General features: G+C 52.5%; 1 protein-coding gene across 4 annotated transcripts; it reads left to right on the forward strand.

Annotated features, from left to right (window-relative positions):
- Positions 1-1,144: 1,144 nt before the first annotated feature.
- On the forward strand, positions 1,145-22,018 carry STMN4 (stathmin 4). 4 transcript variants are annotated; one of them, XM_053658531.1, is made up of 8 exons: positions 1,145-1,284; positions 14,738-14,829; positions 15,859-15,954; positions 16,626-16,706; positions 17,138-17,346; positions 18,206-18,397; positions 19,099-19,152; positions 21,414-21,466. In XM_053658531.1, exons 2-7 carry the CDS (start codon positions 14,817-14,819, stop codon positions 19,117-19,119), a joined length of 612 nt encoding a protein of 203 aa, XP_053514506.1. In that variant the 5' UTR covers positions 1,145-1,284; positions 14,738-14,816; the 3' UTR covers positions 19,120-19,152; positions 21,414-21,466. The 4 variants fall into 4 exon arrangements, with proteins under 4 accessions (XP_053514506.1, XP_036994910.1, XP_036994912.1 ...); XM_037139015.2 differs by lacking the exon at positions 19,099-19,152 and having other exon boundaries at positions 21,414-22,018; XM_037139017.2 differs by lacking the exon at positions 16,626-16,706.
- Positions 22,019-23,939: the final 1,921 nt, after the last annotated feature.

The following is a 23,939-nucleotide window of genomic DNA, read 5'->3' on the forward strand; positions in this document are numbered from 1 at the left end:
CTCACTGAGACAGAAAGTAGATTAGAGGTCGGGGCGGGGGGGCGGGGGAGGGCGAATGGGGAGCCAGTGTGTAAAGGCTACAGGATTCGTCTGGGAAGATAAAGAAGCGCTGGCGGTGGATGGTGGCGCTGGAAGCACAGCCATGCAAACGCACTTAATGCCCCTGAACTGTACGTGTGGAAATGACTCAAATAACAATTTTTATGTTATGTATATGTTACTACAACAAGAATGTATCCCCTGCCCCAGATAAAAGGGGGCGAGGCCAGGCTGGGTGGGGGGGCGCGGTTCCTGCCTGGGGAGGGCGGGGAAAGAGGACACACCCGGGGAGGCTGGGACAGAGAAGCATCCTGGAGAAGGGGCGCCCTGTCCACAGGCTGTCTCCCCTCAACTGCCTCACCCTGCCACCTCCAGCTGCCCGGCTCGGGTGAGCGCTTGAGAAGGTTACATCAGAGGCTCCCTGCCCCCATTCCCGGGAGAACTGAAGAGGCCGCCTGGGGTGACCCTGTGCCTCTCCACGGGGTTCAGCTTCAGTCCTGATCAGGAAGACCAGGTGCCGAAGGCCCACTAGGGCGGGCTGGGCACTGAGGACCCACCAGCGCCTGTCACACAGCCACAGCACAGAGGTGGCCAACACCACGGCGAGGTGCTGAGAGGGAAGCCCGGCTCTGCTGGGACCCTGTGCTGCACCTTCCCCGTCTCCGGGGTCTGGGGTACCTGCAGTCCCTCCTCACCTTCTGAGTCACTGTTCAAACCCACCACCCCAGCCGACGGAGATGGAACCAGGCGCCAAGCCCTCCGGAAGCTATTTTTAGGATTCATCTGTGATCTCTGATTTCTCCTCTAGATCCATACTCTCCCACCCCCAGATCTGAAAGAGCTAACCATTCTGGAGATCATTCATCAATCCCCCTCTCCAGGTTCTCCCGCTCACTGCTTGCAAGCTGTGCCTTCACCCCCACCTTCCCCTACCACTCCCTCTTTCTTTCTTCATCCCCACCCTCACCCTCTGGTCCTCAGGCTCCACAGGCAGCAGGGAAAGCAGGCTGTTTGTCTGACATCATCTTCCACTCCCTGGCCTGCTAAGAGTTACTCACTCAGGCAATCCCTGCTCCGCCAGAGGAGACTGTCCAATTGCCAAGCAACCCACTGTTAGCCAATCACAGAGCTCAAAGGTGATGTCATGGCGAGAGCCGAGCAGTGGTGCTGATGTGGAGAGAAGCCCTGGGTACCACTAATTGAGGGAGTGAGGAAGGGAGCAGCTCGCTTCTAACTGGACTGCAGGTAAGTGGAAATAAAATGCAAATTATTTGAGGCTTTTCAGATAAAAGAAAAAGTAAACCTGCAGCTGCAAAGAGGAGAAGCAGCGAGGGGCCTGGCACCCATTGTATTGCCTTTCGGTTTTGCTCAATCAATTAAACTTTGTCGAATCCTGGGGGAAATTGGGTGAGGAGAAAAGAATGGCCTTGGCAGAGGGGTGAGGGTGGGCCGCAGGCCTTCCTTCCATTCCAGAGCTCAGGAGAGAGTGGATGGGCGGGAATTGCCTGGGTCAGTTGCCCATGGTGACTTTTTTCCTGCATAAAAATGTTTGTTGCTGGGGAGAAAGGTTTTGCTCAGAGTCCAGCTTCCCTGGAGCTGGCTCTGACCCACAGGCCCCTTTCAAGCTAGAAGCTGCCCTGTGTTTTACATTTTCTTTCTCAGGCCGAGCTATTCTCCTCTCTCTTCCCCTTTGTACCATTCATTTCTTTCTCCTTTATCTGCACTGAGTTACTTTTTTCTCTTGGTCCTAAGGATACAATGAGATCACCACCTCCTCCTTGCCCCGCCCCACCCTGAGGTCAACCGGATCCTACCTGGGTAGGGTGGCTGGCTGGGAAGCTGCACACTGCCACGCCCTGGGCCCTGCTGGGGCTGCCGGGCCCCTGCTCACTCAGCCCACCACCCTCGCCTGGAGTTTAGGCACTATCTCTTCTCATGCAGGGCCCAGGGATTCGATGACCAGTGGCCAGCTACCCCCACGTGGCGGTGCTGTCTTTGTTTAATTCCTCCCAGTAAGACAGTCAGGTGTGGAGGAGTCCCATTGTCCTGAAATGGGGCAGGTCTCCAGATTCCGTTTGGGGGCTCAGAATCACACAGGCAGCCCGTGTCTGAACACCAGGGCGTGGCTGCCCTGTGTTTCCAGACCAAGAGAATAGCGGGAGGGGTGGACAGGATGGTCTGCTGAAGTCCTGCAGGGAGGGCGGGAGCTGGAGATGGGAGGCGGGTGATCTGTCTCTGCTGAGGCCGAGGCCCCCTCTAGGGGGAGGAACCCCTCCCACAGGCAGGGAGGCAGGGTGCCGGGGGAATGAGATCATCTGTCAGGTGAGGAAATAATCACAGTGCCGGAACAAGCAGTAAAGAGGCAGAAGTGAAAGGTCTAATCAGCAGAGCTCAAGTCTCTCAGACACCCGGCTCTATCCTCTAGGGCCAGCCAACTCCCTCTCCTCCACTCGCCCCAAACCCCCACCTTGCTCTCGGAAACTATGCCTCCGCCCCTCCTTGAAGCTCACTTGTCATCACCAGCACCTGAGCACCTGTCAGGAGGTCAGAGCCTTTCTGGGGCAGATTTGGAGTGGGTGAAAATCCATCATAGAGCTTTGTAGGGAGTGAGTTCCCCATCACAAAAGGCATTCAAGTAGATGTGGGATTACCACCGGCAGGATGGCTGCAAAGGAGATTTCTGCATCGTGTTGGAGACTGGTCTAAATTAATGTTTTTCAAACTGTAAATTGAGACCTATTACTGGTTATAAAATCATTTGTAGATTGTAACTGGTATTTCTTTTAATACAATAAGATAAAAGAGTGTAAAAAAAGTCAGAATACATCCCAGATAGTAGAGTAAATAATGTTTCCTGTACCATTTTGTTATATATTTCAGTTATGTATATATTTATGCTTATATATATTTTTTATATAAATGCTTATATTTATTTACATATATTTATACTTATATTTCAGTTATATAAACTTGATGTGTCTGTCTTTACATACATGTGTATATCGATGACTATATGTGTGTGTATATAATATACACACATATGTATCCGTAACATGCCATGCACATGCTGGACCACCCTATATGACATTGAACTGTACTATGAACCCCAAGAAGGAAAAGGTTTGAGAAACACTGGGCTGAGAAACTTGTGATTCCTTTTTTCTAACTATAAGACTGTAAGCCCGTGGATAACTCTTACTAGACTATAAAGTTCTTTTCAATTTTTTTTATTGTTAATGGTTGTAAAATACACGTGATGTCCAATGTCCCGTTTCACTCACCTCTAAGCGTGCGGCGCAGGGCCTCAAGCACACTCCCGCCGCTGTGCACCACCAGCACCGGCCGTCTTCACAGCGCTTCCATCTCCCAGACTGAGACTTCGTCCCCCTTAAACAGTGCCTGGTCACCCCCCTGCCCCGTCCATGGCCACCATCACTCCGCACTCTGTCACGTAAGGGGAATCACACAGTAGTTGTCTTTTGTGACTGCGTTATTTCCCTCAGCATAATGTCCTCAAGGTCTGCCCGTGCTGTAGACTTAACTTCTTGCACGGAGAACTGTCTTGTTTATATGTGTCCCTATGACCAGGTACAAAGTGCCCAGAGGCAAAACCAAGTGGAAAAAGTGACATCTCTTTAGGGAGATACTATGTTCTAAGCCTCCATGAAAGACAGGGAAGTCCTATCTCCTGAGCTGCCAGACTGTTGAGCAGACACACTGTTGGTGGTGGGTTAGTGGGAGTGTCTTGCATTTTTCCTTAATGTCTAGATTTCATGTGGCTCCATAAAAGAAATCCAAGAGCTGCCCTGGCTGGCGTGGCACAGTGGATTGAGTACCTGCTTGCAAATCCAAAGGTGGCCAGTTTGATTCCCAGTCAGAGCACATGCCCAGGGTTGTGGGCCAGGTCCCCAGTTGGGGCGTGCGAGAGACGACCAATCTATTAATGTATCAATCACGCATTAATGTTTCTTTCCCTCTCTCTCTCCCTCCCTCCCCTTCTCTAAAATAAATAAAATCTTTAAAAAAGAAATCCAAGAGCCAAGTGAGGTTGGCTGCCTTCCCTCAGCTGACCAGGCGACCAGGCTGTTGGAACCACATTCGCCCTCTGGGACAGAAGTGGGACAGCTGAGGAGATTTAAAACAGAACAGCAAAGGCGGTGGAACCAGGATCCAGGAGGAAGGAGGGAACAAGGGGAAGATGGAGGGGGGAGGGGAGAAAGGAGAGAGGAGAGAGCGTCTTCATTAACCCAACCCCATAGAAAGGGCGAGAAAAGTCAGATCTTTTATATCCTTGATTTTAAATAATTGGATGCTTAAAAAATAAAGAGCATAACCAAAGGAAGGCTTAATTTTTCCTGAACCCCTAAGATCTCCCTAGGCCTCCTTGATATTTTTATATTATTTTCTACTTATCTGGAGATCTCCTTTTGGAGACATTAAATTCCCAGAAATTTCAAAGTCATGGGTAGTTAGAAATAAGACTATCACAGAGGGGTATAAATTAGAGGGAAATTATAAAATATACAAAATGCATTTTTTATAATGCCTTATAATTCTTTAAATGTAACTTCTATAAGATTTGTAAGAACCGAATTCTCTCCCTCTCTCAGCTTATACAATTTGGTGTGCTTATAAAGTTAGAATTGGCTATATTTAGAGATGTGATAGTCTGGAAAATGTTACTTTCTCAGTTTTTCTTTGGGGAGGAGTAAAGACAAAAAAATCTCGCCTGCCACTGTAAAAAGCCTTTTGGGTTATTTTGCATTTTTAGTCCCACTAGAGAGAGAGACAGATGTAGGTACATTAACTCCCACCTTCGTACCCCCCTCCTAATCTTTCCCACCAAAGCTCGCCAGCCTCTCTCTTCAATTAAAGTGGACAACTGTGTGTCCTCCTGCTTAACCTCCTGCTTAGAGAAGTTAGGGTCCTACTGTCAGAGCTGGGGGGTGGGAAGCAGGAGCACAGAACAGACCAGAAAGGGCGGGAGTGTGGGGAGCTTGGCCTAATTTGTGACAGGGCACATGCAACCTGGGAGTTCAGAGAACAAATCAGGGGATGTGAACCAGAAAAAAGCTCCAGGGTGAAAGGCCCAGTGGGGAAGAGGGGTAAGCGACTTCCAGTGGATCGTCTGGGTGCCAGGACCCAGCAGTCCAGACTAGGTAGGGAGCAAGCCTCAAACCGAGCACAGCCACCCCCCTCCTTGTCCACAGTTTCACTTCCCACGGTTTCAGTCACCCACGGTCAGCAGTAGTCTGAAGATATTGAATGGAAAATTCCAAAAATAAGCAATTGCTAACCTTTCATTGGCATGCCATTCTGAGTAGCATGATGCGGTCTCACCCTGTCCTGCTCGGTCCTGCCCGGGTGGTCCAGCATCTCCGCGCTGCACCCACTCTCCACCCCTTAGTCACTCGGGACCACCTCAGTCATGAGACCAACCACCACCCCCGCTGGTGCGCGAGCCAGCTTCATTTTGCTTAGCGATGGCCCCAAAGCGCGAGGTGCTGCTGGCGGTGCAGGCATGTCAAAGAAACAGTCACGTGCTTCTTTTAAGTGAAAAGTGATATTTTCTCTGTATGTTCATTACCTATGAATGTACAGGGGAAAACATAGTATATATAGTTCAGTGCTAGCTGCAGTTTCAGGCATTATGTAGGGTCTCGGAGCTGGCCCCCGTGGTTGGGGACAGGCCTGTGCACTTGGAAACAGGTGGAGAGGCTGTCTGCAGACAGGACAAACACACCTCGACTACTGATACAGGACAGGCCTGTCTGTCTTCTGCACCTGCCACCAAACAGGGCACATGAGGACTCAACGAGCCTTTCATGAGTCCTTCCTAGAAACAAATTACTTCAGAAGAAGTCTAGCTAACTATTTTAATCCACAATTTTTATCAAATTAGAGAACTCTAGTACCAAGAGGATACTGATCCTGGTCATAAAGAAAGAAGACACTACAAGTTACAGTTATGGTCTAACTGTAATCGACACATTTATAAAGCATCATGCAACTGTCAGATATATTGAGGCTGAGAAGTATGTCTGTTAAACTCACCATTGTATTCCTTCCTAGTAGCTCACTTAGTGCTTACAGTAGTTTCTCAATAAATTAATCAGTGATGGTAATTCATAACTGAAAACCCAGATTATTCTGACAAAACCATGTCCCATGAAGAAAATCATTAGACACTGTTTTATTCTCAGTGTAGTGAAATACAGGTATAAATGACATCAACTAAAAGATAGAACAAGATGTAAAACTTACAAAGCATTGGAGAATGAAAGAACAAAGAAAACAAGGGTATTATCGCAAAAGATGTCTCCCTTTAGCGCATCTCAGTGCAGGCCCGAGCCCTGGCTGCTACTGCTACTTATTCTTGGATAAGGCACTGGGTCTCCTGGGCCCTCTGTCTCCTCATCTGAAAAAGGGTGGGAAATAAAAGCGACAGAAGCCTCCACGGCCCCTCCCGTCTATGGACAGAGAGCTTGACTTCTAGAAATATCTACCAGTTCTATTGCCTGAGGTCTGCTGATAGAAGATGGTTCAATTTATTACAGCTGGCAGGTCGCATGCGCGAGTTTTGACGGGCTTTCTGAGGCAACGCCTGCCTGGAGGGAAAGCTGAGCGGTGAGAATGTGAAGCACGCAGGCCCCCCACAGGTGAGAGGCCGATTTGGGGGAAATGAGACTCTGTGCAGCCTTCGGCCTCATACTCTAGGCGGCCATGTCTCTCGCTTCCATTTATGCTTGGCCTTGGATTTGACAAGGAAGCACCATGGGAGTTTATTAGAAACAGCTTGGCCTTTGAGAGAAGACTTAGGTTCAAATCCCATCTTCGTTATTTTTTACTTGTTCGACTTCTGGGCAAATCAAGTCGCTTATCTGAACTGACTATCTGTAGAATGGATATAAAAGTATCTATTTCATAGGCTCTTGGGAGAAAGAAATGATAAAACAAACATACCCAGATTACAGATAACAGACGTAAGGAAAAAAATCACACGGAAATGCTAATAGCAAAAAGTAGCAACATGCCAGGAATTTTTTTCTCTGTCACATAGATGGTCTGAAATATGATGCTAGTACTTTTGTAATTAAAACATTGCATATAAAATGCATATGTGCATACCTATGCATATGGAAGTGCCTGGTAAACTGTAAAATACTGCAAAATACTCCTGAAGTTGTGACTAGAGTAAGAACACACGGCCCGTTCCATACACCGATCCCTCCCGTGCTTCCTCGGGGAGGGGGAGCCCCACGCTGTGCCCAGAGCGCAAAGCCCTGCCCCCCCATCCAGCGGCACTGAATGGAATCTGTGCCCCCGAACTTAACTTTCAATATGTTGCTTCTTCCATATATATTGATTCAAAATAAAAATAGCCCAGAAGGTGCCATCACTGTGTGGATTAGCCTTCATTTTCCTTCTCTGGCTTGCCTCCCAAGATAAACACAGACCCCAGAGCTCTGTGTTTGCCAACAGGTGGTGCCACCTTATTTCCTAGCAGCAGAACTGAAGCGGCACTGCTAAGCCTGTTAGGTACGGGCGGGCATCTCTGCCCCTCGAAGCCAGCGTGAGGCGGGCGGTCACAAAACACCAGTCCCCCAAACCAGCGAACCACGTGCTATTCCACTTCGACAGGCTTCCCGCAGTGTGTCTCGCTAGCCCTCCTTGGCCTGGGCTCTCTAATACCCACTTCTCTCTCATTATAACTTGACCCACGTGACATCCAGAGATCTGCCCGAGGCCCGCAGAGCCCCCAGGAAACTCCCAGAGGCTCCAGATCCCCACCCAGGGGGCCTGCACCACGTTTCATCACAAAAAACCCCTGTGGTTATATTTTAGGGCCTCGCCAAGGGCTTGGCACCCACTTAAATATTCAGTGATAAGTGTGGAAAGAATGAAAACCACATTCGGGAAAAAAAATAATTCATCTTCTTTTTTGCTTTAACCAAAATAAAATAAGGCTGCCAATCAGGGCCTCTGGTCGGCACGAAATAACCAGGGTTACTGCACCGAGATGATAAAGACTCCAAGACAGTTCGGCAGCTCGTGCGCTTATTTCAGGGAAATGCGTAACTTCGACAGGACCTTTAAAAACAGCGCTGGCACGGGCCTGAAGAGCCCGTGGCCGTCAGCACTCGCGGCTGCCGCGCCCTGGCTCTGTGCTGAGCTCCGTACCGTCTCTGGACGGTCTTGCCAGAAACCGCTCTATTCAAACCACTTAGATTTGCATTAGCTTCTTATCTCTCAGAAACAGTCCACATGGGAATTGACACATCCTGATGGCATTCTCCAGGCATTCCTTGCGGTGACAAATAAAATGCTTGCTCACTCTGGCTGTGTGGGCCATCAGAGACACCTTAGAATGGCAGGCGTGTAGCTAATCAATGGCCACTTGGCTTCTGAGAACTGGTTGTTGCTCTTCTGTCAGCTGCTGGTCACTGACCACATTACAAAGAGCCTGGGAGTGTGGGTCACCATTTCTGGTCACGTGAATGAGTCTATCTGCTACGGTGTCCCTTATGCATCCCCATCTTTGTATTGTGGCTCTGGTGGCCCCCGCGTGGGCTGATCACTCGCATCCTGGCCTGTGGGAAGGAGAGGGGATCGGTAGGAAGGGGAGGGTCCTGACACTGTGATCCAGAGGCTTGGACTCTGCCAAGAGGTTGTACCTCTGCCACCAACGCAGTGTGACCTCAGGACCTTTGGTCCCCAGGAGATGGGCACTGGAATCTCAGAAGGGACAGTTCTAGGTTGTGTGGGATTGTTTCGTGCCATGAAGGAGACTTAACCTACCTGGCCCCTGCTCACTAAATGCCTCCAAATACCACCCCCAGTCTACTGACAATCAAAAAGTCCCACGTAGTTCCTCGGAGTGAGGCTGCCCCCGCTGAGAACCGCTGGCCAGTGATGGCCAGGTCTCTCCGCCTGGGACATTCCGATGTGCTGGGGGAAGCTGGGGGTCCAGGAGACCCCTCTCCAGTCAACAGCCTGATGATTCTAGACCTTCGCTCTCAGCCACCCTCACCCCGCTCAACACTTACTCATTCTGCGTCTTACCTGCTGATGCTGATGGCCCGGATCTCTGCCTGATGGGGCTATCACTAATTATCTTACCAATTATGCTAATGGTTCAATCCATCGTGGGGGAAAGTGTGTGATGACTTGCCTTTCCATACAGACTCTTAGACGCTGGAGCTGGGGGTAATGTATGGATCCGTTTGCAGACAGGAAAGGGTGGGTTTCCAACAGTCCAGGGTTTAACTCGTTCTAGGCAGGTCCTTGACGCTTACCGCCCAGTCTTAGCCTCTGCCTTCCCCTCCTCATCTTTCCCCGAAAGTCATGCTGCCAGACGAATCTTCTTGCAGCAGTAGTATATAACTAAAGACAGAGCCAGGCTTCAGAATGAAAATCCCAGCTCTGCCCCTTACTCCCCATAGGATGTGGTGCAATGAACTTGGCTCAGCTGAGAGTCCATCTCCTCATTACAAAAGAACCTCAGAGAATAAACTGTGATAACGTCTGTGGTTTTCCTGGTACAAATCAGGCGCTCAAGAAATGCTGGCCATTGTTACTGTAGCTATGGGCATCACCATTTCCCCTCCTCTTCTTCACAAGATGTCAGTGGCTTCCCACAGAGTAGAAGATAAAGCACAAACTCTTTCCCTGGTCTGAAGATCTCTGATCTTTCCCTTCCTGTTCTAGCAATCAGCCCCAGCACACCCTGCATGCCACCCAACGGGCTCCCCCACCCTCATGAAACTCAGTCACACGGCCATCACACGGTCAAGTTCCAAAGCCATCGCAAGATTAGAAGCATTGCAGAAACTAAGTTGCATAATAACCCCATCACACTCCCACCTTTCACATTCGAAGCTTGAGTCGCTGTCACCAGCTGCTATGCTGGATCATAACTGACAACCCAGGGGGGGCCTGCCTCTTGTCTGTGTCCATCAGAACCGCTTGGGAGCGAGCACTGGGCAGGAGACAGGGGGCCACCCTCCTGAGCTCGAGCTTTGGTTCTGTAGTTACCACCTGAGTCATCATGACACATCCACCTTCAGGTGGGGGCCCCTTTGGTCCCTGCTCCCACTGAATCCATTCCGTCAGTTTGCAGGCTTCCTTAGAGGCTACAGAAGGCCTAGGATGGGCCTCTGCCTTAACAGAAAGCACAGCAAGGGGCCCCTGGGAGGGCCAGGGTCTGCCTCGGCGTGGGGTTTTGCCTTCCGGTGCTCTGAGTCTGATGCCCTTCCTAGAATCTCCCACTGACAGGCCTGACCTCCTGGCCTCGGGCCTACTCGGGCCTCCATTATCTCTTATCTCTCTGTCTTGCCTGCTGGAATTCCTGGCATTCCGTTCTGTCTGCTCTTGGGCAGCAGCTCCTGAACTGCCCCCAGGACAGACCTGGTGGCCCTGCTGCATTGCAGGAGTTACAGGCATGAAAGTATGACCCAGACCTGCAAGCTGTTTCACAGATACCACGGCTCCATGAGAAGCTTGTAGGGCCCTGGCCCAGGGGACTCCGGCTGCTTGGTTGACTCCCGGGCCCTAGGGTTGACTGGACATGCTCAGGAGAATGGCCTGGGTGGTCGGTGTCTAAGACCTGTGAACAGAGGCCTAAGAGCTGTTCTGAAGGGCTTCCTGGCCAGAAGTTGACATCACTGGATCTTCCAGGTGGTGTGCCTTCAACCCAGGTCCAACCCGCAGGGCAACCTGGACTTCTCACAGCCAGGTTGAGTGCTAGGGAGGCAGTGTGACCAGCCCAACACCGGTGCCACAGGTGAACCAGGGGTAAAGTCAGGCTCTCTGCTGTGGCTGCCACCAGCCAATGGCTGGGGCCCCTTTGCATTGCTGGGCCCTTCAAAAGAGCCATGCCCTCCTCACGGCCCCCTTATATCCTTTCTCAGAATGTTCCACAGGCAGCAACATCTTTTGGGTATTGAGTGCAATAGAAATGATGTGACTATTGGCACAAAGATTTATAAGGATCCCGTGTACCCATAGGTACATGCACACAGAGGAAAACACCAGACTGAGCGAAAACACTGGTAGACGAGATAAGGTAAAAGCATCCTGGGTGTGAACCTGGCTGTCACTTCCTGAGTGTGTTAGTGTCCTAGGGCTGCTGGAACAAATCACCACAAACTTAGTGGCTTAAAACAATAGACATTCTCACAGTTCTGGTGTTCAGAAGTCCAGCATCAAGGTCATACTCTCTCCGAAGACTCTGGTGGTTTCTGGTGGCCTCGGGCACTCCTTGGCTCACGGCAGCACCTCTCCAGGCTCTGCCTCCATCTTTACCTGCTCTTCTCCCTGGGCGTCTCTCCTTTGTGTGTCTCTTACAAGGACACTTGTCATTAGATTTAGGTGCCACCCAGATAATAGAGAAGGAGCTCATCTTGAAATCCTTAACTTAATGAAATCTGCAAAGACTCTTTCCAAATAAAGTTACATTTACAAGTTGCTGGAGAGAGGACTTGGCTATGCGTGACTGGAGGACACCTCAGCCCACTACACGGACAATCTTAGAGACGTCACGGCCTCCCTAAGCCTCCACGCCCGCATCTGTGGGACAGGGACAGCAATTCCTCTGTCACCAGATTGTCATGAAAATTAAAAGGAATGCATCTGTCACAGAGTAGATGCTTTATAAACACACATTTTTAATTATGAGGATTCCAACCCTGTGAAACTGAGGGCTCTCAGCTACAAACCCCTTGGTCATGCCCACCTCTGTCCATCTCCAGGGACCTCCTGTCCCCTACCCTGGTCTCCTCTGCCTCTCTGCCCTGAGTCCTCTACCTGGTTCCGCCTGCTCCTAAAACTCAGAGAACAGTATCATCATAGAAGTGCAGAAAGTATATGTGTGTGTGTGTGTATATATATCTATATGTGGCATTATATATGTGGTATAATATATGCCATCTATGTGGTGTATACATATTATAATACACATATGATTAAATATAATACATAACTAAATCATGCCCTCAGGCCAGACTGGCTTTTCCTGAGCCCCCAGCACCACGGAGGAATAAGCAGTCGGCCCCTAGCCCCGCCACGGCCCCCAAGGAGGGGTTAACAGGTCAGAAGACCTGGGTCTTAGAACCAGCTCTGCCTCTAACTGGCTGCGCCACCTCAGCCTAAGCCATACCTTCTCCTGACCCCAGATTCTCCATCTGAAAGTGCAGTCGATGATGCCTGCCTTGTCAGCCTGGCCCAGCCTGGTGCAAAGGTCACCTGGGATGGCGAGGGTGACAGAACCTGTGACCTGCAACGTGCTTCACAAGCGCAGGGTCTAAATGCCTGTTCTCAGCTCAGGGCCGGGGATGCGGGTGGGGTGGGAATGCTCCCTGACTCCAGGTATCTGCCCCTGTACAAAAAGCCCAACTCAGTCCCCCTTCTTTCTCAGGGCATCCTTCTCTGTCCCCGCTTCATCTCTGTCCCCGCTTCATCACTTCTGATCCATCACCCAGGGTTGAGTCGGAGGCCACTCCCTCTCCTGGCAAGGGCTCCCTCACTCCACCAGTTGCCTTCACAGTCGGCGGGTCACGAGCACAGATGGTGTAAAGAGGAGGCCCATGGCCAGGGGACATCGCGTCCAGGCGCTCAGGCCTGCCTCCCTGTTCAGGGACCCACTGGCGCTGTCGGGAGCAGCTCGACTTCAAGCAGAGAGACCCATTGTGCTTCACTGGGACAGGCAGGGACATGGAGACGCTGCGGCCAGCTGACCTGGCTTCAAGTCTCCATTCTTTCACTTTCCAGCCACATAAACCCGCTGTGCCTCCATTTCCTCATCTGCAAATGAGGGTGACAGTCCTCACAGGGCGGTGAGAACCAGGGGTAATGACTCTGCAGCAGGAGCGGCACCAGGTGACCACGCTGCTGGGAAAGGCAGAGGACGGGAAACTGACATTTATCACGCACCTCGTTCTTGCTGGGTGCTGTGCCTGTGCTTTTCTCCTCTAATCTGCACAATTCTGTGCAGAATTGGGTGGGGAAAGCAAGGTTGGATGCGTGGAGTGACTAGTGACAGCTAGTGAGGAGGTGAAGTCTGTGTTTGACTCCTTGCTGGCCGAGCCCTGAAGCTGGAGCTGAGCCCACTGTGCCCATCAGCTCCCTGCCCATCCCCAGTCGGGGCAGACCCTGGTCCCCAGAGGCAAAACGCCCCATTCAGGGAGGAGAGGGTTCCTTTGTCTTGTGAGGGTGCCGACGGGGAAGCTGTGGGTCCATGCCACCCTCCGCCGGCACAGTGACTGCTGAGTGGGGGCTGTATCAGTCCGGGCTCCTCAGAGCATAGACACAGAGGCACAGGAAGACAGTGATGATGAGGGGTCCGCTCGTGCAGTTACGGAGGCTGACAAGGCCCATGACCAGGCAAGCAGGCAGTGTAACTCAGTCCCGCCAGAAAGCATGACAACCAGGAGGTCTCATGTCTGGTGGGGGGCGGGGGTACAGGTGCCCCAGCTCCAGCAGAGGGAGCAAATTCACCCCTTCGCCACCTTTTTGTTCTACACAGGCCTTCAAGGTGTTGGATGAGGCTTGCCTTCATCGACAAGGGCCATCTTTACTCTGTCTCTCGATTCAAATGCTCATTTCTTTCAGACATCCTCACAGACATGCTCAGAAACCATGTTTATCAGCGATGTGGGCATCCCTTAGCCCAGTCTAGTTGACCAGAAGTTAACCATCACAGTGGCCAAGGGACGAGTGGTCTCCATGATGGCCACCCGCTGTTGGTTATTTCTCACTCCATACAATAGTCACCTTCAGCAGAGCCCTGTCACCTGCTGTCCCCAGCACTCCCCGGTCCACTCCCTCCCTACCTCTTCTGTCTCACCGCCCCCTCCTCCTTCGCACTTTCGGTCCATCATCAACCATCTTGAGATCTTGAGACCCAGCCTCCTGGGCCCCGCCTCTGAGTGTGCTCTTCCCGGCAGAATACCTCCCTGTGTCCCCACCGATTCTGACTCACCAGATGAGGCTCTGCTGTGTGCTGCCAACACCAGAGGGCGCTGCCTGGCTCTCCAGGCCTCGTGCAGGGTGTGGAGTCCCGTCCCACAGTAAGCCTGCCCGCCGCTTACCGTCTCTCCACTAACTGCTGTTCGATGACATTATTTCTTCATAAGGTGTATTCTTCTGGTCGCTTGGGGTTGTCGTGAGTGAGGTCAAGGAGGGCTGAGCAGTGTGCTTCCTCGGAGGAGGGAGTGAGAGGGGGCCTGGGGAGGCATTGTGGCATTTTCTGGCCAATTCTCTCTCACCCATATCAGAATGGGGCCCTGGAAAGCTCTGTGTGGGTTTAAGAAGAAATTCACAACAGCTATTTTGTGCCTGTCTCCCAGGTAATTCTGACTCAGGATTTGTCTCTCACCCTAACCTTTGCTCTGGGCCAGGCCAGTGAGTGGCTCAAGGAGAGAGATGAACACCCCTTGATCCCTACGGTTTAGGGAAACCCACTTCTGCACACTCAGGGGGGCTGGGAAACCAATTCCGAAGCCATTAGGAGTGTCTGGAAACTGGACTTAACCGGAGTGATGTGGACAAGGTGGTCGGAATTTGTGAAAGGGAGAGTCGGTGTGCAGAGGGCCTGGAGGTGGGAGCGGATGGGGCACCTCCTGGGGTCCTCTCCCTGCTTTAATGAAGACCTTCCTCGGCCAAATATCCTGTTAGTGGTAACACACTCTCTCTTTCTCAGATTTGTAACAGCATCCTGAGCTGGTGACAGACCTACTCTGTGACTTGTGGTCAGATTCAGCTCTCACATTCCAGAAAACATGACTCTCGCTGGTAGGTGCATAACTATTTCTGTGATGGGGGCGCCGCGGCACAGCCCGTCTCTGTATTCACACGGATGTGCTTCCGTGAGCACAGAAAAAGATGAAAGAACTGTGCCTGGGGTTGAAAGACGTTACCTCCAGACGGCGGTGGGGTCACAGCCAAGCTCTGCTTCCCGTGGCTCTTCTGTGTGTGTGCTTTAAAAAGTGTTTACGACGCACATGTACTGTCTTCACAGTCAACTATGTTTTCAATTTGTAAAAAGAAAGGAGGATAAGCGTGCCCACGCATCGCACTGGGCGTTAGCTGAGAGAGCCTGAGCGTGCCTGGGCTTAGGACCAGGCCCATCAGTCCCAGGGCGGGGAGGGGGGAGGGTGCCCGGAGCCTGGGCCACACCAGAGGGGAGTGGGCTCTGGTTTTCAAATGCTCCCAGACACAGAGAGACTACACAGGGATGGGGGTACCACTCTAGCTGTCATGGATGCAGCCCCTCTGGCCGTGACCCCTGGGCTGGGAAGGGAGGAAAGGCTTACAGCCCGACCTGGCCACCACTGAGGGCCAAGAGCAGAGGGATGGGGGTGAGAGCTGCTTTACCTACTTCTTTACCTCCAGGGTTTCCAGGAAAACACTGCCTGGAGCCAAAAAAAAGGAGAATCCTGGACAAGCATGGGGAGATAGAGAGCTTGGGCCAGGGTGCGTGGCTAGGTTGGCCATCGATGCTGGTGCTCGGGGTCTTCACCTGAGAGCGTTTTGCATGCAGCAGGAGGAAGGAAGACCATGCGGCAGGGAGCAGATGGGGTCATCTGAGAGCTGTGGGAGGCTCACGGTCTCGTCGGTGGACAGGGTAGAGTCTGACTCACACACAGGACTCCTAAACAGTGCCGTCTGGGGCACACGGGGCAGATCCCCAGCCAGGGGGTGGGTCTGGGTGCCTCCGCAGAGCCTGGGGACCCCCAGCTGCTTGGGCATCCCCACTCACCTGGGTGCTGGCTCTGCGTCTAGGAGAGGGTGACCATCTTCACCCACTGGGTGTTTCCACAGCCTACAAAGAGAAGATGAAGGAGCTCCCACTGGTGTCATTGTTTTGCTCCTGTTTCCTGGCCGATCCCCTCAATAAGTCATCCTATAAATATGAAGGTAAGAGAGGGCCGCAGTTGGGAAAGAAATGGGTTGAGGGTTTCTGTGGCTTGTATCCACGAGTGCAGCCCCCACCCCGGTTTCCCTCTCTTCCCCGCCTCACCTGCCCCTTCCCAGAGCTCGTAACATCACCACTGCTGACTCTGGGGGTCTGGGCCCCGTGTGCAGGCAGGCGTGGGGCTGGGCCTGGGGGCGCCGACAGCAGCTGAAGGTCTGGCGCAGACCCTGGGCAGAGCGCTCTAGGTCTCAGCTTTCATTCATTCACTTAACAAACGATGCTGTGAAGGATGCAGAGAGGAAGCAGAAACTGCACCCTCAGGGCCACGTAGACCAGGGAGGAAGCAAGATGGGTGTAAATCATAGGATCCGTGGTCACCAAGTCTCCTCCGGGGAGGGCAGAAAACGGTCTGAGAGAGCACAGAGCTGGGAAGAGGACTGTCACCTGCAGCCACTCAGAGAGGCTCCGTGATAGCCTAGCCCTGCTGACAGCCCCCAGGACACCGTGTCCCAGGATGCTGGCCTGGAGCACCAGATGGCCACATCCGGTCTGGGAGTGGTCAGGGCATAGGTCACCTAATTTTCTGGGGGTTAAAAGGAAGGGATGGGTTTGGTCTGGAACTGAGAGACGGGGGGGTGTGGGTTACCTGAGATTGTTTTTTTCTGTTGTTTAGGCTGGTGTGGGAGACAGTGTAGGAGAAAAGATGAAAGCCAGCGGAAAGACAGTGCTGACTGGAGAGAAAGAAGAGAGCAGGGTAGGAGGGAGAGGGGGAGAGGCGTCCGCAGGCTGAGCCGTCAGGCTGGTAGTGGGACGAGGAGCGGAGGAGTGGATGGGTGGCGGGCAGTGGGTAAGCGCCACGGTGGCCACCAGAGATGACACCCTGAGCAAGAGCTCAACCATGGCAGGAGCCTTGTGGCAGAAGCAAAGGCAGTTGCTACAGCCCTTGTTAGAAATCACACAGCCTGGGACCTTCCATTTGGAGTCGGAGACCTCACTCTGGCTGCCAACTCCTTCGGCCCCATCAGCGCCCTTTGAACTTCGGCGCCATGCTGGAGACAGGCCCAGACCCCAGTCACCGGGTTGCCGTGGGCGCCCAGGCCCCCACACACCTGTGCACGTGTGTGTGCTTTATGGGGGCCCATGCAGCCTTCAGGGGGTGAGCAGCCCCTTGTCTTCTCTCTGCAGCAGATACAGTGGACCTGAACTGGTGTGTCATTTCTGACATGGAGGTTATCGAACTGAACAAATGCACCTCGGGCCAGTCCTTCGAAGTCATCCTGAAGCCGCCCTCCTTTGACGGGGTGCCCGAGTTCAATGCCTCCCTGCCCAGGCGGAGAGACCCGTCGCTGGAGGAGATACAGAAGAAACTAGAAGCGGCCGAAGAGCGAAGGAAGGTAGGCGCTGCCCTCTCCGCCCCCCACCTCAGCAGGAGGGGAAGGAGCTCGGAAAGACGGGTGGTGGCTCTGAGCTGGGGTCAAGTCCCCACCAACTTAAAAATATTTCGGCAGCACCTCCCATACTCGGGGCAGGGGGAGGCTTCGCTGAGAGGAACAGAGGACGAGGCCCTGGTCCACACGAGCTGACAGCTCGGTCAGGGGACAAGACACTGCATTAGACACCCACGCGGTGGCCTTGTATTCACAGCAACAAGAGTAAGACATCAACAAACACTAAGGATTTAGGGGAAACTAGGCAAGGAAAAAAACAGCGAGGAGCTCCTTAATTTGGGAGTGGGAAGAAGGTCATGATGTGGTGTACTTCGCCCCGCAGCGGGCCTGCTGTGTTTCCTATCGATTCTTGTGGCCCGACTCTGATGTCATTTTTGTGTAAGTTTTCCTTCATCTTTCAAGTAGAAAATAACCTCTTCCTCCCCAGAGCGCCTATGGCACTTCCCCTCTACCTCTGAAGGCAGATGTCAGGTGCTGTCTGGGTTCGAGTTGTTTTTGTATGTCTGACCTGTAATAGCTTTTTGTCTTTCCCAAGTTTCTAGAGTAGTGCCTGGCACATAGTATATGGTCATTTAGTATCTGTGAGTGAGTGAGTGAGTGAGTGAGTGAGTGAGTGATGGGCATGAGGGAAAGAGAACTGAAGGTACAGTGGGAGAACCCAGGAGACATCCCGCTTCCTGCCAACAGGCCGGGACGAGGCTCAGGGAGTCCTCTGACCTGGGTGTGGATCTTTAAGTCATGAGGATGAAGATGTCCCCGGCACGGTCACCTTCAAGGGTCTCTGTCTCCCTCTGTGCATCCCTAGTATCAGGAAGCTGAGCTCCTGAAGCACTTGGCAGAGAAGCGGGAACACGAGCGGGAAGTGATCCAAAAAGCCATTGAGGAAAACAACAACTTCATCAAGATGGCTAAAGAGAAACTGGCCCAGAAGATGGAGTCCAATAAGGAGAACCGAGAGGCCCACCTCGCTGCTATGTTGGAACGGCTGCAAGAGAAGGTAAGGGCTGCGGAATCGGAAGGGAGACTCCTCGATGCTCTCCTCCTTCCCGTGGCAAGTGTGATGAGCCTGTATATGGTTCCAGGGAGCAAGCAGCCTCAGGCAGGAATGGGGATATTTCTGTTAGGCTGGGTCCTTAGTGAGCTCTAAGGGATGATTGGGGAAGCCATAGGCAAGAAACACACACTGAGCTTGGAATTCCTTGGAGGAGCGCTGCACAGCTACACAGTCGAAATGTCTCGTTGTCTCCCAGAGGTTAGACCTCTTGCCATCTAGAGGACACCCACCTAGTGCAAGGGAGGAGGGATAAGCAAGCAGCTGTACACTCCTGGCTTCATCCTTGAATGGACAATGTTTGGTCAGAGGGACAAGGCACTGCCAAGAGCTCAAGTCAGCATCTTTCATTGAGCCAAGGGCATGATGACCAGAGCTGCCCATTAAGCAGGGAACATGATTCTTTCCACCTCTCTTGATATGGACGGAGGCAGTCACGGGTCTTTCCAACATGCTGCCTTTCATCAATAAACCAAATGGTGTCACCTAAATGTGAGAAGCGTGAGAGGCCGGGGTTGGTCCCACGTGTGAGCAGAATAACAGTGCATTCTGCTGAGGACACGCTGGCCTCGTTTCCTGAGTCTCGAGGCTGCTCCAGTTTCTCCTGCAGCTCCTGGGAGAGCTCTAGCTCTGTGTTTTATTTCCAGGAGCCGCCTGCTGCGCGGTGACTCCCTGGACCCGATCGGTGGCCTCGTCCCATGGTGAGCAGCGTGGTCCCCGCTCCTTCCTGCCCATCAACCTAGAGTTGCAGGCCCTTCACGACAGCTGCTAGAAAGACAGGGGACCTGAATGTCGCATAGTCCCTGCAGCTGGCCAGCATGTACAGCCCCTCCACAGTTTCACTCCATCCTTCTGGGGGCTGCGAGGCCTCCACCAAGACCCAGATAAGAGGGAAGTGACCTTGTTTAATGCCAGGCCTCCCCAGCTATTGAGGGACGGCTAGCAGCAAGCTCTCACAGGCAGAAGTCTGAGACTGGGCTAGGATGGGGCATGGGCTCCCAGACCAACCCCAGAGGAAGTCATCGAGTCCAGGGCATGACACGGTATTTGGAAGAGGGCCCCAAACTTCTGTTTGTCCCCACCCCTATCTGCACAACCAGTCCATGTGGTAAGAAGGGCAGGTGTTGCCCTTATTGCACTGATGAGGAAACCACGTTAGTGAAGGTCAGATGACCTGCCCGGGGTCACACAGCCACTAAGCAGTGGAGCTGGGACTAGAACCCAGTTCTTTGATTACATGTCCAGGAGGCTTGTCCAGGAGGCTGTCCATGCTGCCTTTCATCAATAAACCAAATGGTGTCACCTAAATGTGAGAAGCGTGAGAGGCTGGGGTTGGTCCCACGTGTGAGCAGAATTTCGACAGCTTGTTTCAGGGAAGCGAGGCCCCAGTTGTCCTGCTGGCCTTTTGTTAGAGAGGAGAACATCGGGGGCCAAGGAGTCCAGAAACATAGGGCTCTGCCCAGTGAGCTTCTCTGGGTGTGGAGGCAGATTCTTAGAGATTGGGAAGGCCCAGTCTCTGGGCTAACAGCTTTGGAGCTCAGGTATAACTCAAAGAAACAAGCTGTTGGAGCAGACATTCCAGTGGGCCTCGCTCCTCTGGGATCTTGGCCTCTGTTCACCCACCAGTGAAGCAGGAGATGGGTATGTGGTTTCTGCCCTGGCTCAGGCCAGGGACACCTTCCATGAGGCCTGTGTTAGGCCTGTGTCAGGCCTGTGTGGGTCACGGACCACCTGCACCAGAGTCACGTGGTATCAGGTTTCACACTACAAATACGTGGATCCCGGCCTAGACCTACTCATGCTGTCTGTCTGGGGAAGGGGCCGAGGGCCTGCAGTTTAACAAGCATCCTAGGTCATGGCGATACACGCAGCAAGCTTGAGAACCACTGCCTTGGATGCACCACTCCCCATACGTTCCCCAGGACCAGGGAAGGTCTAGGACCTCTGCAGGGACAGATGTATGGTTTAAGGCGGCATATCCTGGGGACCTGGACTGCCTCCAGGTGCCTGCGCAGGGCTGATTCTTGATATCTGGATGTGATGATATCTGGATGGATGCCAGTGTCCAGCAGCCACGATATTTATCGAGCACCCAGCATGTGCAAGGTGCCTGAGGAAGAGCTGGGAGATACAAAAAAAGGAACAAGTCATACTCGCTGCCCATGGGGAAGTCGCCCGATGGAGGACCTGGATCTCTGCACAATGAATGAGCTGTAATGATAAGCCTGAGAGTTGGACACTAGAACCGCAGAATCCTAGAAGTAGACCAGCTTCCCACGCATGCCCCACTCTTTAAAGACCAGAGAATTGAGGCCTGATCAGTGAAGAAAGTTGGTCAAGGTCACACAGCTGATGGGCCTTTGAAGTCAGGTCCCATCATTTGGCTTGACAATGCTGTGAAGCAAAAGAGGGTTCTCTCAATACGCTTGTAAGGAAGCTCACCTTTTGGGGTTGAACAACCTTTCCAAAAATTCTTCCATCCGTTTGCACTTTAAGAGCCTTCTTTTATTACCAAGGCAGATTGGACGACTCTCATAAGGAGACAGACGGGAGATTGAAGTGGCAGTCAGGTTGCACGCGTGTCAGGGGGACTCCTGCAGTGGGGTCTGCCTGTCTGCCTGCTCCTCTGGCAGCTGCACTGAGGCGCTCCTTATACAAGCCAAGCAGCATATTCATTGCAAACCCCAGGATAGCCGGGTGAGGGACGGAGAGGCCGGCGGGCACTGCGGTCACTGTGAGGTGGGTCCCCTGGGAGGCCGGCCCCAGTCAGCAAGCCCCCTGGGGCCACAACAGCAGACACACTCACCTGCTTCCTGCCAGTCTCACCTGCCACCTTCTGTCCCTTCTCAGGACTCCTTGAGACCCTGCTCTTCACTTCCGGCGATGGCCATTCTTTGGGCTCTCTTGTCCTTCCCTTTATCCCCCAGGTGTGACCTGCCCTTTTCCCTCCCTTCCTTCCCAGGACAAGCACGCAGAAGAGGTGCGGAAGAACAAGGAGCTGAAGGAAGAGGCCTCTAGGTAAAGCTCAGAGGCCAAAGAAGTTTCCAGAACAGCTGGACAGCTGCAGCAGCTCCGCAGTTCCCGAGGCAGCCTCACCCACCGCTGGCTGCTCTCGCAGCACTGGGGATTGGGGGGAGGGGGGTGGCCAGGGGTGTTCCCTCTGCTTTTGGTGTTTGTACATGTAAAGAATTGACCAGTGAAGCCATCCTGTTTGTTTCTGGGGAACAATGATGGGGTGGGACAGGGGCGAGGAGAGAAGCGGGGAGAGGGAGACGGAGAGGGACTCGTGGACATTACAACCCTGCCCACCGCAGACTCAGGTCAAGTCCTCGACTTTTCTTGACTGTGAGCATCCAGGAACCTTGTTGAGAGAAGTTGAAAATGGAGCAGAAGTCCGAGCGGAGGACAGAGTCCTGGATGGGGCAGTGGCTGCAGGGCGTGGCCGGAGAAGCGCAGCGAGGGGGTGGGGGGCCCAGAGGTGTGGCTTCAGCCCTGTGCCGGTGGGGTGAGGTCTGAGTGTGTGTGTTCGCTGTCATCTTTTGATCATCATGACCAATGAAACATTTATTCCAAGTCTCCAGTTCTTTATTTTCTGAACCGGTCCTTTGGGTGATTGAGACAATGTTCGGGAATTTAGCTCCCACCCACCAGGGGGCAGAGGCCCCTTTTGGTCCTCACTTCGACCATCAGAGTTCCCAAGATGGTGAGGTGGGTCGAAACTCGCCAGCCTTTGGCATAGCCAAAAGTGCGCTGCTGCTCCTCCCATCCCCCTCTCCCTCCCCAAAACCTCCCCCCCTACCTCCTCCTCATGGGCTGTCCTTTATTGGATTCCCTGCACTGGATTGATGAGAAAAGAAGTTCAATCTGTCTATCTAAAGTGGCTCCCCAGGTGCATGGTGATAAAGAAGTTCTCCTCACTTGGGCCACGTGGGATTATAGGTGGACACAAAAGTCAAGTGCAGAAATAAAATGTTTGTTAGTGAAAAGCAGAGGGGGTCATTGAAGATCCCGCAGTCACCTCATCCAGAACGCCCACCATGGCTGGTAATGGAGGTCCCTCCTCCTCTCCCCTTGCAGAGAGGAGCTCAGAGGGAGGCAGCCTGTGTGGGCTGGTCCCAGGGCATCTCCCCCCCTCGCCCAGGCACTGTAGTTTTGAACAGATTTGCAAATAAACCGGTACTGTCTTTGCCCCACCAGCGGTACTGTAGCTTAGCTTCATTTTAGGATGGGATAACTGGAGGGGTCAAAGATGATGATGAAAATAATGATGAATGATACTAATGGCAGCTGACACTTAGGAAGCACTTACTATATGCCTGGTAATTGTCTGGAAATACACACACACACATATATGACTTGTCTGGTGATATATATATAGAGAGAGATACCTATCTACCTATATATGTATCTGACTTAATCTCCACAACAACCCCACGAGGAAGGTCTGTCACTCTCCCACAATGAAGACAAGGAAACCGAGGTTTGGAAAGGCCAGGTACCTTGCCCACGGCCACAGAGGTGACAAGTGAGAGAACGAGGACTCCGTTCCGGCAGTGGTCCCGAGTGTGAGGTCTTAGCCCCTGCACCACCCTGGGCCCTGACACTCCCAGACCAGGGTGTGTTTCCTAGGACAACGTCTCTCGAACCACAAGTCGTGACTCACTGCATTGTGAAATAACGTAGCGGGTGCCACCCAACTTTAATTTTTTAATGGACTAGAGCAGAAAACAAAGTATCAAAGTAATCACAGGCGATAATGAAGGTATTATTTTATGAAAATTGTACGCCAGTTTTGTATTTGTGTATGTAAGTTCTATCTCGGTCCCAGCATGAAGTGTGTTTCTTCCTGGAGGCCGCAATCAAACCCTTTGAAAGTCAGTGCCCTACAGCGAATGAGGGACCAGATCTACAGCCCCAGGGACGCCAGGAACCAGCTGTGCTTGGGAGAGGGAGGCGCTGTGGCCACACCTTCAAGAACTACCTGCTCCTGAGTGAAAGGAGACGCTCATGTCCTGAAGGGCGTGGTCCCACAAGTCTACCCCATCAGGGTCTCCCTCCTCCCGGGGGACACCCAAGGCCAGGAGGAAGATCCCACCCTTCTCTGTCCCCGAAGCCTTGCACTCACCATTCACCCCCTGACTGACTGCACTGATGCTGTTCGCTTGCTTGGGTTTCTCTTCTGTGCCTGGTTGAATTCATTCTTGTATTCCTTTAGAGTCGGCTCAGATACCAAGTTCCCGGACTTGGCCAATACTCTTGTACTTCTTCTTTTTAAGGGAGAGAAACCGCAACGAGAGAAACATCTACCCACTGTCTCTCACAAGCACCCCGACGGGGGACCGAACCTGCAACCCAGGCACGTGCCCTGATAGGGAATTGAACCAGTGACCTTTTGCTTTGTGAGAACGATGCCCAACCAACTGAACCATATTGGTCAAGGCCTTTTGTACCTCTTATATGTATATGATTACCATGTAATTATTTGTTT

This window comes from Artibeus jamaicensis, unplaced genomic scaffold (assembly GCF_021234435.1).
Source record: "Artibeus jamaicensis isolate MK-2021 breed Jamaican fruit bat unplaced genomic scaffold, CSHL_Jam_final scaffold_537, whole genome shotgun sequence".
In the NCBI taxonomy this organism is placed as follows: domain Eukaryota; kingdom Metazoa; phylum Chordata; class Mammalia; order Chiroptera; family Phyllostomidae; genus Artibeus; species Artibeus jamaicensis.

Excerpts from the sequence above, each read along its gene's own strand:
- STMN4 (XM_037139015.2), top strand. Across the intron at positions 16,707-17,137 it reads GAGAGAAAGAAGAGAGCAGG|CAGATACAGTGGACCTGAAC; the intron begins GTAGGAGGGAGA and ends TTCTCTCTGCAG. Across the intron at positions 18,398-21,413 it reads TGGAACGGCTGCAAGAGAAG|GACAAGCACGCAGAAGAGGT; the intron begins GTAAGGGCTGCG and ends CTTCCTTCCCAG.